The sequence below is a fragment of the Taudactylus pleione genome, unplaced genomic scaffold (assembly GCF_031769625.1).
Source record: "Taudactylus pleione unplaced genomic scaffold, aTauple2 ptg003193l, whole genome shotgun sequence".
In the NCBI taxonomy this organism is placed as follows: domain Eukaryota; kingdom Metazoa; phylum Chordata; class Amphibia; order Anura; family Myobatrachidae; genus Taudactylus; species Taudactylus pleione.
Window position 1 is genome coordinate 1,101,253 of NW_028287549.1, and position 21,207 is coordinate 1,122,459.

At 38.6% G+C, this 21,207-nt stretch overlaps 1 protein-coding gene across 1 annotated transcript in view; it reads left to right on the top strand.

The window, feature by feature from the left end:
- NLGN2 (neuroligin 2) overlaps positions 1-21,207 on the top strand; it is a 410,706-nt gene that overhangs the window by 385,753 nt on the left and 3,746 nt on the right. Inside the window, exons 4-5 of the mRNA XM_088466478.1 lie at positions 13,622-13,807; positions 14,569-15,358. Coding sequence (XP_088322604.1) covers positions 13,622-13,807; positions 14,569-15,358 — 976 coding nt within the window. The remainder of the gene's footprint in view (positions 1-13,621; positions 13,808-14,568; positions 15,359-21,207) is intronic.

Consider the following 21,207-nt stretch of genomic DNA (forward strand, 5'->3'; position numbering starts at 1 on the left):
GTGTACACATGGGGTAATGCGACTACTACTAACACTGTCCAGACACTATCATCTCTGTGTATATAACACTATATTACATTATTATATTGTATACACATGGGGTAATGTGACTACGACTAACACTGTCCAGACACTATCCTTTCTGTGTATATAACACTTCATTACATTATTATATTGTGTACACATGGGGTAATGTGGCTACTACTAACACTGCCCAGACACTTTCCTCTCTATGTATATAACACTTTATTACATTATTATATTATGTACACATGGGGTAATGTGACTACTACTAACACTGTCCAGACACTATCCTATCTGTGTATATTACACTTCATTACATTATTATATTGTGTACACATGGGGTAATGTGACTACTACTAACACTGTCCAGACACTATCCTCTCTATGTATATAACACTTTATTACATTATTATATTATGTACACATGGGGTAATGTGACTACTACTAACACTGTCCAGACACTATCCAATCTTTGTATATAACACTTCATTACATTATTATATTGTGTACACATGGGGTAATGCGACTTTACTACTAACACTGTCCAGACACAATCCTCTCTGTGTATATAACACTTTGTTACATTATTATATTGTGTACATATGAGGTAATGTGACTACTACTAACACTGCCCAGACACTATCCTCTCTATGTATATAACACTTTGTTACATTATTATATTGTGTACACATGGGGTAATGTGACTACTACTAACACTGTCCAGACACTATCCTCTCTGTGTATATAACACTTTGTTACATTATTATATTGTGTACACATGGGGTAATGTGACTACTACTAACACTGTCCAGACACTATCCTCTCTGTGTATATAACACATCATTACATTATTATATTGTGCACACATGGGGTAATGTGACTACTACTAACACTGCCCAGACACTATCCAATCTGTGTATATAACACTTCATTACATTATTATATTGTGTACACATGGGGTAATGTGACTACTACTAACACTGTCCAGACACTATCCTCTCTGTGTATATAACACATCATTACATTATTATATTGTATACACATGGGGTAATGTGACTACTGCTAACACTGTCCAGACACTATCCTCTCTGTGTATATAACACATCATTACATTATTATATTGTGTACACATGGAGTAATGCGAGTACTACTAACACTGTCCAGACACTATCCTCTCTGTGTATATAACACTTCATTACATTATTACACTGTGTACACATGGAGAAATGCGAGTACTACTAACACTGTCCAGACACTATCCTCTCTGTGTATATATCACTTCATTACATTATTATATTGTGTACACATGGGGTAATGCGACTTTACTACTAACACTGTCCAGACACAATCCTCTCTGTGTATATAACACTTTGTTACATTATTATATTGTGTACATATGAGGTAATGTGACTACTACTAACACTGTCCAGACACTATCCTCTCTATGTATATAACACTTTGATACATTATTATATTGTGTACACATGGGGTAATGTGACTACTACTAACACTGACCAGACACTATCCTCTCTGTGTATATAACACATCACTACATTATTATATTGTGCACACATGGGGTAATGTGACTACTACTAACACTGCCCAGACACTATCCAATCTGTGTATATAACACATCATTACATTATTATATTGTATACACATGGGGTAATGTGACTACTGCTAACACTGTCCAGACACTATCCTCTCTGTGTATATAACACTTCATTACATTATTACACTGTGTACACATGGAGAAATGTGAGTACTACTAACACTGTCCAGACACTATCCTCTCTGTGTATATATCACTTCATTACATTATTATATTGTGTACACATGGGGTAATGTGACTACTACTAACACTGTCTAGACAATGTCCTCTCTGTGTATATAACACTTCATTACATTATTATATTGTGTACACATGGGGTAATGTGACTACTACTTTCACTGACCAAATACTTTCCTCTCTGTATATATCACTTCATTACATTATTATATTATGTACTAACAGGTTAATGTGACTATTGCTAACACTGTCCAGACACTATCCTCTCTGTGTATATAATACTTCATTATATTATTATATTGTGTACACTTGGGGTAATGTGACTACTACTAACACTGTCCAGACACTATCCTCTCTGTGTATATAACACCATTACATTATTATATTATGTACACAAGGGGGTAATGTGTCTACTACTAACACTGTCCAGACACTATCCTCTCTGTGTATATAACACTACATTACATTATTATATTGTGTACACATGGGGTAATGTGACTACTACTAACACTGTCCAGACACTATCATCTCTGTTTATATAACACATCATTACATTATTATATTGTATACACATGGGGTAATGTGACTACTACTAACACTGACCAGACACTGTCCTTTCGGTGTATATAACACTTCGTTACATTATTATATTGTGTACACATGGGGTAATGCAACTTTACTACTAACACTGTCCAGACACTATCCTCTCTGTGTATATAACACTTCGTTACATTATTATATTGTGTACACATGGGGTAATGTGACTACTACTAACACTGTCCAGACACTATCCTTTCTGTGTATATAACACTTCATTACATTGTTATATTGTGTACACATGGGGTAATGCAACTTTACTACTAACACTGGCCCTGATTCAGAGCCGCTCGCTATTTGCGGTCTTTCGTTCCAAAACAAGGGGTGGCTATTCAAATGAACCGTTCGCTCATTGCGGTCTGTTCACGCCTCTAAGTCTGAACGAGCGAGCAAAACTTGCGGTTGTAATTTTAAAAAATACGCCCCCTGGCCGCTCTCACCATACGTCATGTCCTCTATTTATTAAATTAATCGAGTACATCGACCAGCGTATAAACTGCTCACTATTCTTGTGGTTGGTTTTTCCTACCGCAATCTTGCGAGCAGTTTTGACTTTAAAATAACCCAGTGACGTGGTCAATGACGCTGCTGTATTAATTATGCACACCCTTAAAACGCCCGTTTTGACCTTTAGGCAAACCTGCGTTCGGATCTCCACTCCCCGTTTTCAAGCCCCTTCCCTTGTTACCACCCACATATGCCTCATCCTGTCACTCAAAGTAGCAGGCATTCGCTATATAGCGAACAAACGATTTTCGGCTGCACTGACTGGTTCGCGCAAGCGTATTACAATCCGTACGCATGCGCAGATGAGCGAACATCGGTCAGAATGAACGAGCGGCCGCTTACGAGCGGCTCTGAATCAGGCCCACTGTCCAGACACTTTCCTCTCTGTGTATATAACACATCATTACATTATTATATTGTGTACTCATGGGGTAATGTGACTACTACTAACACTGTCCAGACACTATCCTCTCTGTGTATATAACACATCATTACATTATTATATTGTGTACACATGGGGTAATGTGACTACTACTAACACTGCCCAGACACTATCCTCTCTGTGTATATAACACTTCATTACATTACTATATTGTGTACATATGGGGTAATGTGACTACTACTAACACTGTCCAGACACAATCCTCTCTGTGTATATAATACTTCATTATATTATTATATTGTGTACACTTGGGGTAATGTGACTACTACTAACACTGTCCAGACACAATCCTCTCTGTGCATATAACACTTCATTACATTATTATATTGTGTACACATGGGGTAATGTGACTACTACTAACACTGTCCAGACACTATCCTCTCTGTGTATATAACACTTCATTACATTATTATATTGTGTACACTTGGGGTAATGTGACTACTACTATCACTGTCCAGACACAATCCTCTCTGTGTATATATCACTTCATTACATTATTATATTGTGTACACATGGGGTAATGCGACTTTACTACTAACACTGTCCAGACACAATCCTCTCTGTGTATATAACACTTTGTTACATTATTATATTGTGTACATATGAGGTAATGTGACTACTACTAACACTGTCCAGACACTATCCTCTCTGTGTATATAACACTTTGATACATTATTATATTGTGTACACATGGGGTAATGTGACTACTACTAACACTGACCAGACACTATCCTCTCTGTGTATATAACACATCATTACATTATTATATTGTGCACACATGGGGTAATGTGACTACTACTAACACTGCCCAGACACTATCCTCTCTGTGTATATAACACTTCATTACATTACTATATTGTGTACATATGGGGTAATGTGACTACTACTAACACTGTCCAGACACAATCCTCTCTGTGTATATAATACTTCATTATATTATTATATTGTGTACACTTGGGGTAATGTGACTACTACTAACACTGTCCAGACACAATCCTCTCTGTGCATATAACACTTCATTACATTATTATATTGTGTACACATGGGGTAATGTGACTACTACTAACACTGTCCAGACACTATCCTCTCTGTGTATATAACACTTCATTACATTATTATATTGTGTACACTTGGGGTAATGTGACTACTACTATCACTGTCCAGACACAATCCTCTCTGTGTATATAACACATCATTACATTGTTATATTGTGTACACATGGGGTAATGTGACTACTACTAACACTGTCCAGACACTATCCTCTCTTTGTATATAACACTTCATTACATTATTATATTGTGTACACATGGGGTAATGTGACTACTACTAACACTGTCCAGACACTATCCTCTCTGTGTATATAATACTTCATTACATTATTATATTGTGTACACATGGGGTAATGTGACTACTTCTAAGTTCTAACACTGTCCAGACACTATCCTCTCTGTGTATATAACACTTCATTACATTATTATATTGTGTACACATGGGGTAATGTAACTACTACTAACACTGTCCAGACACTATCCTCTTTGTGTATATAACACTTCATTACATTATTATATTGTGTACACTTGGGGTAATGTGACTACTACTAACACTGTCCAGACACTATCCTCTCTGTGTATATAACACTATATTACATTATTATATTGTGCACACATGGGGTAATGTGACTACTACTAACACTGTACATACACTATCCTCTCTGTGTATATAACACTTCATTACATCATTATATTGTGTACACATGGGGTAATGTGACTACTTCTAACACTGTCCAGACACTATCCTCTCTGTGTATATAACACGTCATTACATTATTATATTGTGTACACATGGGGTAATGTGACTACTACTAACACTTTCCAGACACTATCCTCTCTGTGTATATAACACGTCATTACATTATTATATTGTGTACACATGGGGTAATGTGACTACTACTAACACTGTCCAGACACTATCCTCTCTGTGTATATAACACCATTACATTATTATATTGTGTACACATGGGGTAATGCGACTACTACTAACACTGTCCAGACACTATCATCTCTGTGTATATAACACTATATTACATTATTATATTGTATACACATGGGGTAATGTGACTACGACTAACACTGTCCAGACACTATCCTTTCTGTGTATATAACACTTCATTACATTATTATATTGTGTACACATGGGGTAATGTGGCTACTACTAACACTGCCCAGACACTTTCCTCTCTATGTATATAACACTTTATTACATTATTATATTATGTACACATGGGGTAATGTGACTACTACTAACACTGTCCAGACACTATCCTATCTGTGTATATTACACTTCATTACATTATTATATTGTGTACACATGGGGTAATGTGACTACTACTAACACTGTCCAGACACTATCCTCTCTATGTATATAACACTTTATTACATTATTATATTATGTACACATGGGGTAATGTGACTACTACTAACACTGTCCAGACACTATCCAATCTTTGTATATAACACTTCATTACATTATTATATTGTGTACACATGGGGTAATGCGACTTTACTACTAACACTGTCCAGACACAATCCTCTCTGTGTATATAACACTTTGTTACATTATTATATTGTGTACATATGAGGTAATGTGACTACTACTAACACTGCCCAGACACTATCCTCTCTATGTATATAACACTTTGTTACATTATTATATTGTGTACACATGGGGTAATGTGACTACTACTAACACTGTCCAGACACTATCCTCTCTGTGTATATAACACATCATTACATTATTATATTGTGCACACATGGGGTAATGTGACTACTACTAACACTGCCCAGACACTATCCAATCTGTGTATATAACACTTCATTACATTATTATATTGTGTACACATGGGGTAATGTGACTACTACTAACACTGTACATACACTATCCTCTCTGTGTATATAACACTTCATTACATCATTATATTGTGTACACATGGGGTAATGTGACTACTTCTAACACTGTCCAGACACTATCCTCTCTGTGTATATAACACGTCATTACATTATTATATTGTGTACACATGGGGTAATGTGACTACTACTAACACTTTCCAGACACTATCCTCTCTGTGTATATAACACGTCATTACATTATTATATTGTGTACACATGGGGTAATGTGACTACTACTAACACTGTCCAGACACTATCCTCTCTGTGTATATAACACCATTACATTATTATATTGTGTACACATGGGGTAATGCGACTACTACTAACACTGTCCAGACACTATCATCTCTGTGTATATAACACTATATTACATTATTATATTGTATACACATGGGGTAATGTGACTACGACTAACACTGTCCAGACACTATCCTTTCTGTGTATATAACACTTCATTACATTATTATATTGTGTACACATGGGGTAATGTGGCTACTACTAACACTGCCCAGACACTTTCCTCTCTATGTATATAACACTTTATTACATTATTATATTATGTACACATGGGGTAATGTGACTACTACTAACACTGTCCAGACACTATCCTATCTGTGTATATTACACTTCATTACATTATTATATTGTGTACACATGGGGTAATGTGACTACTACTAACACTGTCCAGACACTATCCTCTCTATGTATATAACACTTTATTACATTATTATATTATGTACACATGGGGTAATGTGACTACTACTAACACTGTCCAGACACTATCCAATCTTTGTATATAACACTTCATTACATTATTATATTGTGTACACATGGGGTAATGCGACTTTACTACTAACACTGTCCAGACACAATCCTCTCTGTGTATATAACACTTTGTTACATTATTATATTGTGTACATATGAGGTAATGTGACTACTACTAACACTGCCCAGACACTATCCTCTCTATGTATATAACACTTTGTTACATTATTATATTGTGTACACATGGGGTAATGTGACTACTACTAACACTGTCCAGACACTATCCTCTCTGTGTATATAACACTTTGTTACATTATTATATTGTGTACACATGGGGTAATGTGACTACTACTAACACTGTCCAGACACTATCCTCTCTGTGTATATAACACATCATTACATTATTATATTGTGCACACATGGGGTAATGTGACTACTACTAACACTGCCCAGACACTATCCAATCTGTGTATATAACACTTCATTACATTATTATATTGTGTACACATGGGGTAATGTGACTACTACTAACACTGTCCAGACACTATCCTCTCTGTGTATATAACACATCATTACATTATTATATTGTATACACATGGGGTAATGTGACTACTGCTAACACTGTCCAGACACTATCCTCTCTGTGTATATAACACATCATTACATTATTATATTGTGTACACATGGAGTAATGCGAGTACTACTAACACTGTCCAGACACTATCCTCTCTGTGTATATAACACTTCATTACATTATTACACTGTGTACACATGGAGAAATGCGAGTACTACTAACACTGTCCAGACACTATCCTCTCTGTGTATATATCACTTCATTACATTATTATATTGTGTACACATGGGGTAATGCGACTTTACTACTAACACTGTCCAGACACAATCCTCTCTGTGTATATAACACTTTGTTACATTATTATATTGTGTACATATGAGGTAATGTGACTACTACTAACACTGTCCAGACACTATCCTCTCTATGTATATAACACTTTGATACATTATTATATTGTGTACACATGGGGTAATGTGACTACTACTAACACTGACCAGACACTATCCTCTCTGTGTATATAACACATCACTACATTATTATATTGTGCACACATGGGGTAATGTGACTACTACTAACACTGCCCAGACACTATCCAATCTGTGTATATAACACATCATTACATTATTATATTGTATACACATGGGGTAATGTGACTACTGCTAACACTGTCCAGACACTATCCTCTCTGTGTATATAACACTTCATTACATTATTACACTGTGTACACATGGAGAAATGTGAGTACTACTAACACTGTCCAGACACTATCCTCTCTGTGTATATATCACTTCATTACATTATTATATTGTGTACACATGGGGTAATGTGACTACTACTAACACTGTCCAGACACTATCCTCTCTGTGTATATAACACATCATTACATTATTATATTGTGTACACATGGGGTAATGTGACTACTACTAACACTGTCTAGACAATGTCCTCTCTGTGTATATAACACTTCATTACATTATTATATTGTGTACACATGGGGTAATGTGACTACTACTTTCACTGACCAAATACTTTCCTCTCTGTATATATCACTTCATTACATTATTATATTATGTACTAACAGGTTAATGTGACTATTGCTAACACTGTCCAGACACTATCCTCTCTGTGTATATAATACTTCATTATATTATTATATTGTGTACACTTGGGGTAATGTGACTACTACTAACACTGTCCAGACACTATCCTCTCTGTGTATATAACACCATTACATTATTATATTATGTACACAAGGGGGTAATGTGTCTACTACTAACACTGTCCAGACACTATCCTCTCTGTGTATATAACACTACATTACATTATTATATTGTGTACACATGGGGTAATGTGACTACTACTAACACTGTCCAGACACTATCATCTCTGTTTATATAACACATCATTACATTATTATATTGTATACACATGGGGTAATGTGACTACTACTAACACTGACCAGACACTGTCCTTTCGGTGTATATAACACTTCGTTACATTATTATATTGTGTACACATGGGGTAATGCAACTTTACTACTAACACTGTCCAGACACTATCCTCTCTGTGTATATAACACTTCGTTACATTATTATATTGTGTACACATGGGGTAATGTGACTACTACTAACACTGTCCAGACACTATCCTTTCTGTGTATATAACACTTCATTACATTGTTATATTGTGTACACATGGGGTAATGCAACTTTACTACTAACACTGGCCCTGATTCAGAGCCGCTCGCTATTTGCGGTCTTTCGTTCCAAAACAAGGGGTGGCTATTCAAATGAACCGTTCGCTCATTGCGGTCTGTTCACGCCTCTAAGTCTGAACGAGCGAGCAAAACTTGCGGTTGTAATTTTAAAAAATACGCCCCCTGGCCGCTCTCACCATACGTCATGTCCTCTATTTATTAAATTAATCGAGTACATCGACCAGCGTATAAACTGCTCACTATTCTTGTGGTTGGTTTTTCCTACCGCAATCTTGCGAGCAGTTTTGACTTTAAAATAACCCAGTGACGTGGTCAATGACGCTGCTGTATTAATTATGCACACCCTTAAAACGCCCGTTTTGACCTTTAGGCAAACCTGCGTTCGGATCTCCACTCCCCGTTTTCAAGCCCCTTCCCTTGTTACCACCCACATATGCCTCATCCTGTCACTCAAAGTAGCAGGCATTCGCTATATAGCGAACAAACGATTTTCGGCTGCACTGACTGGTTCGCGCAAGCGTATTACAATCCGTACGCATGCGCAGATGAGCGAACATCGGTCAGAATGAACGAGCGGCCGCTTACGAGCGGCTCTGAATCAGGCCCACTGTCCAGACACTTTCCTCTCTGTGTATATAACACATCATTACATTATTATATTGTGTACTCATGGGGTAATGTGACTACTACTAACACTGTCCAGACACTATCCTCTCTGTGTATATAACACATCATTACATTATTATATTGTGTACACATGGGGTAATGTGACTACTACTAACACTGCCCAGACACTATCCTCTCTGTGTATATAACACTTCATTACATTACTATATTGTGTACATATGGGGTAATGTGACTACTACTAACACTGTCCAGACACAATCCTCTCTGTGTATATAATACTTCATTATATTATTATATTGTGTACACTTGGGGTAATGTGACTACTACTAACACTGTCCAGACACAATCCTCTCTGTGCATATAACACTTCATTACATTATTATATTGTGTACACATGGGGTAATGTGACTACTACTAACACTGTCCAGACACTATCCTCTCTGTGTATATAACACTTCATTACATTATTATATTGTGTACACTTGGGGTAATGTGACTACTACTATCACTGTCCAGACACAATCCTCTCTGTGTATATAACACATCATTACATTGTTATATTGTGTACACATGGGGTAATGTGACTACTACTAACACTGTCCAGACACTATCCTCTCTTTGTATATAACACTTCATTACATTATTATATTGTGTACACATGGGGTAATGTGACTACTACTAACACTGTCCAGACACTATCCTCTCTGTGTATATAATACTTCATTACATTATTATATTGTGTACACATGGGGTAATGTGACTACTTCTAAGTTCTAACACTGTCCAGACACTATCCTCTCTGTGTATATAACACTTCATTACATTATTATATTGTGTACACATGGGGTAATGTGACTACTACTAACACTGTCCAGACACTATCCTCTTTGTGTATATAACACTTCATTACATTATTATATTGTGTACACTTGGGGTAATGTGACTACTACTAACACTGTCCAGACACTATCCTCTCTGTGTATATAACACTATATTACATTATTATATTGTGCACACATGGGGTAATGTGACTACTACTAACACTGTACATACACTATCCTCTCTGTGTATATAACACTTCATTACATCATTATATTGTGTACACATGGGGTAATGTGACTACTTCTAACACTGTCCAGACACTATCCTCTCTGTGTATATAACATGTCATTACATTATTATATTGTGTACACATGGGGTAATGTGACTACTACTAACACTTTCCAGACACTATCCTCTCTGTGTATATAACACGTCATTACATTATTATATTGTGTACACATGGGGTAATGTGACTACTACTAACACTGTCCAGACACTATCCTCTCTGTGTATATAACACCATTACATTATTATATTGTGTACACATGGGGTAATGCGACTACTACTAACACTGTCCAGACACTATCATCTCTGTGTATATAACACTATATTACATTATTATATTGTATACACATGGGGTAATGTGACTACGACTAACACTGTCCAGACACTATCCTTTCTGTGTATATAACACTTCATTACATTATTATATTGTGTACACATGGGGTAATGTGGCTACTACTAACACTGCCCAGACACTATCCTCTCTATGTATATAACACTTTATTACATTATTATATTATGTACACATGGGGTAATGTGACTACTACTAACACTGTCCAGACACTATCCTATCTGTGTATATTACACTTCATTACATTATTATATTGTGTACACATGGGGTAATGTGACTACTACTAACACTGTCCAGACACTATCCTCTCTATGTATATAACACTTTATTACATTATTATATTATGTACACATGGGGTAATGTGACTACTACTAACACTGTCCAGACACTATCCAATCTTTGTATATAACACTTCATTACATTATTATATTGTGTACACATGGGGTAATGCGACTTTACTACTAACACTGTCCAGACACAATCCTCTCTGTGTATATAACACTTTGTTACATTATTATATTGTGTACATATGAGGTAATGTGACTACTACTAACACTGCCCAGACACTATCCTCTCTATGTATATAACACTTTGTTACATTATTATATTGTGTACACATGGGGTAATGTGACTACTACTAACACTGTCCAGACACTATCCTCTCTGTGTATATAACACTTTGTTACATTATTATATTGTGTACACATGGGGTAATGTGACTACTACTAACACTGTCCAGACACTATCCTCTCTGTGTATATAACACATCATTACATTATTATATTGTGCACACATGGGGTAATGTGACTACTACTAACACTGCCCAGACACTATCCAATCTGTGTATATAACACTTCATTACATTATTATATTGTGTACACATGGGGTAATGTGACTACTACTAACACTGTCCAGACACTATCCTCTCTGTGTATATAACACATCATTACATTATTATATTGTATACACATGGGGTAATGTGACTACTGCTAACACTGTCCAGACACTATCCTCTCTGTGTATATAACACATCATTACATTATTATATTGTGTACACATGGAGTAATGCGAGTACTACTAACACTGTCCAGACACTATCCTCTCTGTGTATATAACACTTCATTACATTATTACACTGTGTACACATGGAGAAATGCGAGTACTACTAACACTGTCCAGACACTATCCTCTCTGTGTATATATCACTTCATTACATTATTATATTGTGTACACATGGGGTAATGCGACTTTACTACTAACACTGTCCAGACACAATCCTCTCTGTGTATATAACACTTTGTTACATTATTATATTGTGTACATATGAGGTAATGTGACTACTACTAACACTGTCCAGACACTATCCTCTCTGTGTATATAACACTTTGATACATTATTATATTGTGTACACATGGGGTAATGTGACTACTACTAACACTGACCAGACACTATCCTCTCTGTGTATATAACACATCATTACATTATTATATTGTGCACACATGGGGTAATGTGACTACTACTAACACTGCCCAGACACTATCCAATCTGTGTATATAACACATCATTACATTATTATATTGTATACACATGGGGTAATGTGACTACTGCTAACACTGTCCAGACACTATCCTCTCTGTGTATATAACACTTCATTACATTATTACACTGTGTACACATGGAGAAATGTGAGTACTACTAACACTGTCCAGACACTATCCTCTCTGTGTATATATCACTTCATTACATTATTATATTGTGTACACATGGGGTAATGTGACTACTACTAACACTGTCCAGACACTGTCCTCTCTGTGTATATAACACATCATTACATTATTATACTGTGTACACATGGAGAAATGCGAGTACTACTAACACTGTCCAGACACTATCCTCTCTGTGTATATAACACATCATTACATTATTATATTGTGTACACATGGGGTAATGTGACTACTACTAACACTGTCCAGACACTATCCTCTCTGTGTATATAATACTTTATTCAATTAATACTCATGTGTAGAGAAGACCCTGCAATTACAGATACATGGAGACGACCCTCCAGCCTTATGATACTGTCATTCAATTCCCGTTAGTGCTATTCTTAGTAGTATTGTGAAAGTGTAGTTTGTGATGATCTAACACAATGATTTTCTATTCTCTCTCATCTCATAGGCTTCATGAGTACTGGAGAACAGGCAGCAAAAGGTAATTACGGGCTCTTGGACCAGATTCAAGCTCTTCGCTGGCTGGAGGAGAACATCGGCCATTTTGGAGGAGACCCTGAGAGAATAACCATATTCGGGTCAGGGGCTGGAGCATCTTGTGTCAGCCTCCTCATTCTGTCCCACCACTCTGAAGGTCAGCCCTCTATATATATAGACGTTGATTGATTAAACACTGCTTGATTCATTTCGCAAGTCTGGGAGTGCCGCCCATTTGAGTCTCGCTTGAAAAAATATATATTTATTTCATTGATAATGGTTTTAGCTGGAATGGAATAAAAGGTGACACGGTGATACAAATATCACTGCATGATATAGAGATAGGCTCCCCCATAGATAATGTTACAGCTATTTACTAATTATTGCTACTCACACATTCCAAAGACCTTGGGGTCCTTATATATCCCTTACAGCCTTTGACTTTCTCATGGGCAGCACAGACGGTGTAATGGTTAGCGTTACTGCCTCACAGCAATGAGGTCATGGGTTCAATTCCCACCATGGCCCTAACTGTGTGGAGTTTGTATATTCTCCCTGTGCTTGCGTGGGTTTCCTCCGGGTACTCCGGTTTCCTCCCACACTCCAAAAAATATACTGATAGGTTAATTGGCTCCCAACACAAATTAACCCTAGTGTGTATGTGTATGTGATAGGGAATATAGATTGTAAGCTCCACTGGGGCAGGGACTGATGTGAATGGGCAAATATTCTCTCTGTAAAGCGCTGCGGAATATGTGTGCGCTATATATAAATAAATAACTGGTAATAATTATACTGTTTTTTTTATCCCTCCTTTAAGTTGGACTCTATCCCAAGTTGTCCAGGTCCTTTAATAGCCTATATCCAATGTTTACAAAGCTCTCTGTTACATTAAATCTCTTTTCATCACGTCCCCAGGGCTGTTCCAGAAAGCCATTGCACAAAGTGGGACTGCGATATCCAGCTGGTCTGTAAACTACGAACCCCTAAAGTACACCCGTCTATTAGCGACTAAGGTTGGCTGCGACTACCCAGATAATTTACAGATGGTGAACTGCCTTAGAAGAAAGCCCTACAGGGATCTGGTGGATCAGGATATCCAACCCGCCAGATACCACATTGCCTTCGGGCCTGTTGTGGATGGTGATGTGGTCCCAGACGATCCTGAGATTTTAATGGAACAGGGAGAGTTCCTAAACTATGACATATTGATGGGTGTGAATCAAGGTGAGGGCCTCAAGTTTGTAGAGGACACTCTAGAGAACGAGGATGGAATATCTGCAAGCTACTTTGATTTTACTGTGTCAAACTTTGTGGACAACCTCTATGGCTACCCGGAAGGGAAAGACGTCCTTCGTGAGACCATCAAGTTCATGTACACAGACTGGGCAGACCGCGACAATGGTGACATGAGGAGAAAGACACTGTTGGCCCTTTTTACGGACCATCAATGGGTGGCACCTGCTGTGGCTACGGCTCGTTTTCATGCCGAATATGAATCCCCCGTATACTTCTATGCTTTCTACCACCGCTGCCAGGCAGAAGGAAGGCCTGAATGGGGAGAAGCTGCCCATGGGGATGAAGTGCCCTATGTCTTTGGTGTACCCATGGTGGGAGCCACAGACCTTTTCCCGTGCAATTTCTCCAAAAATGATGTGATGTTAAGTGCTGTGGTCATGACTTACTGGACAAACTTTGCTAAAACTGGGTGAGTGCGATAAGGAAGTTATAGTGATGCTCTGGTGTCTTCCAACACTGTCCTTATTCTCAGCCTATCACAGTCCCTTTGTAACCGCTCTAGGAGAACCCAGGAAAGTCTCTACATGTAAATTATATTCTATGTCCTGTCCCACTTGTTACTTGTGTTCATCTCCTGAGCTGTTTATATTAACATCTACTGCTCTCTGCCATTCAGTACCACACGTGTTGCTGCATATCATCATTTTCCAGCAACGTCCTCCTTTACTAACTATAAAGGAACTGGGACTATGTATGGGGCTGAATTGTCACTCCATATTTTAATAAATGCCTGGATTATGCATGTTAGCCTGTTTAATAAATGCTGTATACCTTAGGGATTATGTCAGATATGTATGTCTTCCCTGATGCTGTGATCATGTTTCTGGTTATATGTTGCTGTGTGTCCTTATGGCTCAATGTTTGTCATGAATGTGTATCCACCTGTCCATAAGAGTTTGCCATACGGGGAGTGCCTGGAATTACACTGTGACATCTCCCTCAGGAAGCACTTCAAGGGTTAAATTCCCCCTCCACAGGGGACACTCAGAAGCTCAGTGACCTAATGCATCATTGTCCCTGCTGTGTACTCCCTATTTTCCACTTGCAGCCTCCACTAAACATTCAGGAGCCAGACCCTGCAGTGGGTCCCCTGGGGAAGGACACCGGGGGATTAAAGGGGGTTGGGCTATATGAGAAACCCGCCAATGTGGACATTTTGTCACCCCTCTGGTCAGACCATTTCCATGGTAGAATTAATAGGAGAATAAAAGGGGCACCCTTGGAAGTTATAGGGGTCGTGAAGCTCTGCCGGGGGTTTGCTGTGGAACCCATTGTAAAGGATTATTTGGGACATTGATCCAGGTTATTCATCTGGGACCCGGTTATGCTACAGGACAATTACATCAACCTGTGACCAGGCCCACAACGTAATCCGACTCATCCCATCACATATTACATGTTTATATTACATTGTGGTGACGCATCAGCAATCTGTTGCCAGCCCCACAGCGTAATCTGACTCATCCCATCACATATTACATGTCTATATTACATTGTGGTGACACATCAGCAATCTGTGCTCAGCCCCACAGCGTAATCCGACTCATCCCATTACATATTACATGTTTATATTACATTGTGGTGACACATCAGCAATCTGTGCCCAGCCCCACAGCGTAATCCGACTCATCCCATCACATATTACATGTCTATATTACATTGTGGTGACACATCAGCAATCTGTGCTCAGCCCCACAGCGTAATCCGACTCATCCCATTACATATTACATGTTTATATTACATTGTGGTGACACATCAGCAATCTGTGCCCAGCCCCGCAGCGTAATCTGACTCATCCCATCACATATTACATGTCTATATTACATTGTGGTGACACATCAGCAATCTGTGTCCAGCCCCACAGAGTAATTCGACTCATCCCATCACATATTACATGTTTATATTACATTGTGGTGACGCATCAGTAATCTGTGCCCAGCCCCGCAGCGTAATCTGACTCATCCCATCACATATTACATGTCTATATTACATTGTGGTGACACATCAGCAATCTGTGTCCAGCCCCACAGCGTAATCCGACTCAGCCAATCACATATTACATGTTTATATTACATTGTGGTGACGCATCAGCAATCTGTGCCCAGCCCCAGAGCGTAATCCAAATCATCCCATCACATATTACATGTTTATATTACATTGTGGTGACGCATCAGCAATCTGTGCCCAGCCCCACAGCGTATTCCGACTCATCCCATCACATATTACATGTTTATATTACATTGTGGTGAGGCATCAACAATCTGTGCCCAGCCCCACAGCGTAATCCGACTCATCCCATCACATATTACATGTCTATATTACATTGTGGTGACGCATCAGCAATCTGTTGCCAGCCCCAGAGCGTAATCCAAATCATCCCATCACATATTACATGTTTATATTACATTGTGGTGACGCATCAGCAATCTGTGCCCAGCCCCACAGCGTAATCCGACTCATCCCATCACATATTACATGTTTATATTACATTGTGGTGAGGCATCAACAATCTGTGCCCAGCCCCACAGCGTAATCCGACTCATCCCATCACATATTACATGTCTATATTACATTGTGGTGACGCATCAGCAATCTGTTGCCAGCCCCACAGCGTAATCCAAATCATCCCATCACATATTACATGTTTATATAACATTGTGGTGACGCATCAGCAATCTGTGCCCAGCCCCACAGCGTAATCCGACTCATCCCATCACATATTACATCTCTATATTACATTGTGGTGACGCATCAGCAATCTGTGCCCAGCCCCACAGAGTAATCCAACTCATCCCATCACATATTACATGTTTATATTACATTGTGGTGACGCATCAGCAATCTGTTGCCAACAACGCAGCGTAATCCAACTCATCCCATCACATATTACATGTTTATATTACATTGTGGTGACGCATCAGCAAACTGTGCCCAGCCCCGCAGCGTAATCTGACTCATCCCATCACATATTACATGTCTATATTACATTGTGGTGACACATCAGCAATCTGTGCCCAGCCCCACAGCGTAATCCGACTCATCCCATCACATATTACATCTCTATATTACATTGTGGTGACACATCAGCAATCTGTGCCCAGCCCCACAGAGTAATCCAACTCATCCCATCACATATTACATGTTTATATTATATTGTGGTGACAATTCAGCAATCTGTGCCCAGCCCCACAGCGTAATCTGACTCATCCCATCACATATTATATCTCTATATTACATTGTGGTGACACATCAGAAATCTGTGCCCAGCCCCACAGTGTAATCCGACTCATCCCATCACATATTACATGTTTATATTACATTGTGGTGACACATAAGAAATCTGTGCCCAGCCCCACAGCGTAATCCGACTCATCCCATCACATATTACATGTATATATTACATTGTGGGGACACATCAGCAATCTGTGCCCAGCCCCACAGAGTAATCCGACTCATCCCATCACATATTACATGTTTATATTACATTGTGGTGACGCATCAGCAATCTGTGCCCAGCCCCACAGCGTAATCCGACTCATCCCATCACATATTACATGTTTATATTACATTGTGGTGGCGCATCAGCAATCTGTGCTCAGCCCCACAGCGTAATCCGACTCATCCCATCACATATTACATGTTTATATTACATTGTGGTGACGCATCAACAATCTGTGCCCAGCCCCACAGCGTAATCCGACTCATCCCATCACATATTACATGTCTATATTACATTGTGGTGACGCATCAGCAATCTGTTGCCAACCCCAGAGCGTAATCCAAATCATCCCATCACATATTACATGTTTATATTACATTGTGGTGACGCATCAGCAATCTGTGCCCAGCCCTGCAGCGTAATCCAACTCATCCCATCACATATTACATGTCTATATTACATTGTGGTGACACATCAAGAATCTGTGCCCAGCCCCACAGCGTAATCCGACTCATCCCATCACATATTACATCTCTATATTACATTGTGGTGACACATCAGAAATCTGTGCCCAGCCCCACAGTGTAATCCGACTCATCCCATCACATATTACATCTCTATATTACATTGTGGTGACACATCAGCAATCTGTGCCCAGCCCCACAGCGTAATCCAACTCATCCCATCACATATTACATGTTTATATTACATTGTGGTGACAAATCAGCAAACTGTGCCCAGCCCCACAGCGTAATCCGACTCATCCCATCACATATTATATCTCTATATTACATTGTGGTGACACATCAGAAATCTGTGCCCAGCCCCACAGTGTAATCCGACTAATCCCATCACATATTACATGTTTATATTACATTGTGGTGACGCATCAGCAATCTGTGCCCAGCCCCACAGCGTAATCCGACTCATCCCATCACATATTACATGTTTATATTACATTGTGGTGGCGCATCAGCAATCTGTGCTTAGCCCCACAGCGTAATCCGACTCATCCCATCACATATTACATGTTTATATTACATTGTGGTGACACATCAGAAATCTGTGCCCAGCCCCACAGTGTAATCCGACACATCCCATCACATATTACATGTTTATATTACATTGTGGTGGCACATCAGCAATCTGTGCCCAGCCCCACAGCGTAATCCGACTCATCCCATCACATATTACATGTTTACATTTGCTGTGCTGTACTCAATTCTGTCTTAAAAGTAAACCTTACTTAGATTTGTGCATATTTTATCGTGCCTGAGTAATCTGCGGACCCTAAATGCTCACACTAGCACTCACTCTTCTAATAGCACCGCTCTGTTGTTTTCTATAATACTTATTACACCACATCATGTTCTCCCGACTATTTACATTCCCAGTATAATTTCTCCCTTATCCCCCACTATACCAAATTATTACACACCTGTAATTCCCCAGCTATTCTCTCTTCTAATAGCACCGCTCTGTTGTTTCCTATCATACTTATTACACCACATCATGTTCTCCCAATTATTTACATTCCCAGTATCACATCTTTATCATCCTCCACTATACCTATTATTACACACCTGTAATCCCCCGGCTATTCTCTCTTCTGATAGCACTGCTCTGTTGTTTCCCATATAACTTTTTACACCACATCATGTTTTCTATAATACTTATTACACCACATCATGTTCTCCTAACTATTTACATTCCCAGTATCACTTCTGTCTCATCCCCTACTATACCTTTTATTACAGACCTATAATTCCCCAGCTAATAGCACCGCTCTGTTGTTTCCTATCATACTTATTACACCACATCATGTTCTCCCAACTATTTACATTCCCAGTATCACATCTCTCTCATCCCCCACTATACCTATTATTGCACATCTGCAATTCCCCAGATACTCACTCTTCTAATAGCACCGTTCTGTTGTTTCCTATCATACTTATTACACCACTTCATGTTCTCCCAACTATTTACATTCCCAGTATCACTTCTGTCTTATTCTGTCTCTCTCTCTGTTGTTTCCTATCATACTTATTACACCACATCAAGTTCTCCCAACTATTTTCAGTTCTAGTATCACCTCTCTCTCATCCCCCACTATATCTATTATTACACATCTGTAATTCCCCAGATACTCACTCTTCTAATAGCACCGTTCTGTTGTTTCCTATCATACTTATTACACCACATCATGTTCTCCAAAATATTTACATTCCCAGTATCACTTCTGTCTTATTCTGTCTCTCTCTCTGTTGTTTCCTATCATACTTATTACACCACATCAAGTTCTCCCAACTATTTTCAGTTCTAGTATCACCTCTCTCTCATCCCCCACTATATCTATTATTGTACATCTGTAATTCCCCAGATACTCACTCTTCTAATAGCACCGTTCTGTTGTTTCCTATCATACTTATTACACCACATCATGTTCTCCAAAATATTTACATTCCCAGTATCACTTCTGTCTTATTCTGTCTCTCTCTCTGTTGTTTCCTATCATACTTATTACACCACATCAAGTTCTCCCAACTATTTTCAGTTCTAGTATCACCTCTCTCTCATCCCCCACTATATCTATTATTACACATCTGTAATTCCCCAGATACTCACTCTTCTAATAGCACCGTTCTGTTGTTTCCTATCATACTTATTACACCACATCATGTTCTCCAAAATATTTACATTCCCAGTATCACTTCTGTCTTATTATGTCTCTCTCTCTGTTGTTTCCTATCATACTTATTACACCACATCAAGTTCTCCCAACTATTTTAAGTTCTAGTATCACCTCTCTCTCATCCCCC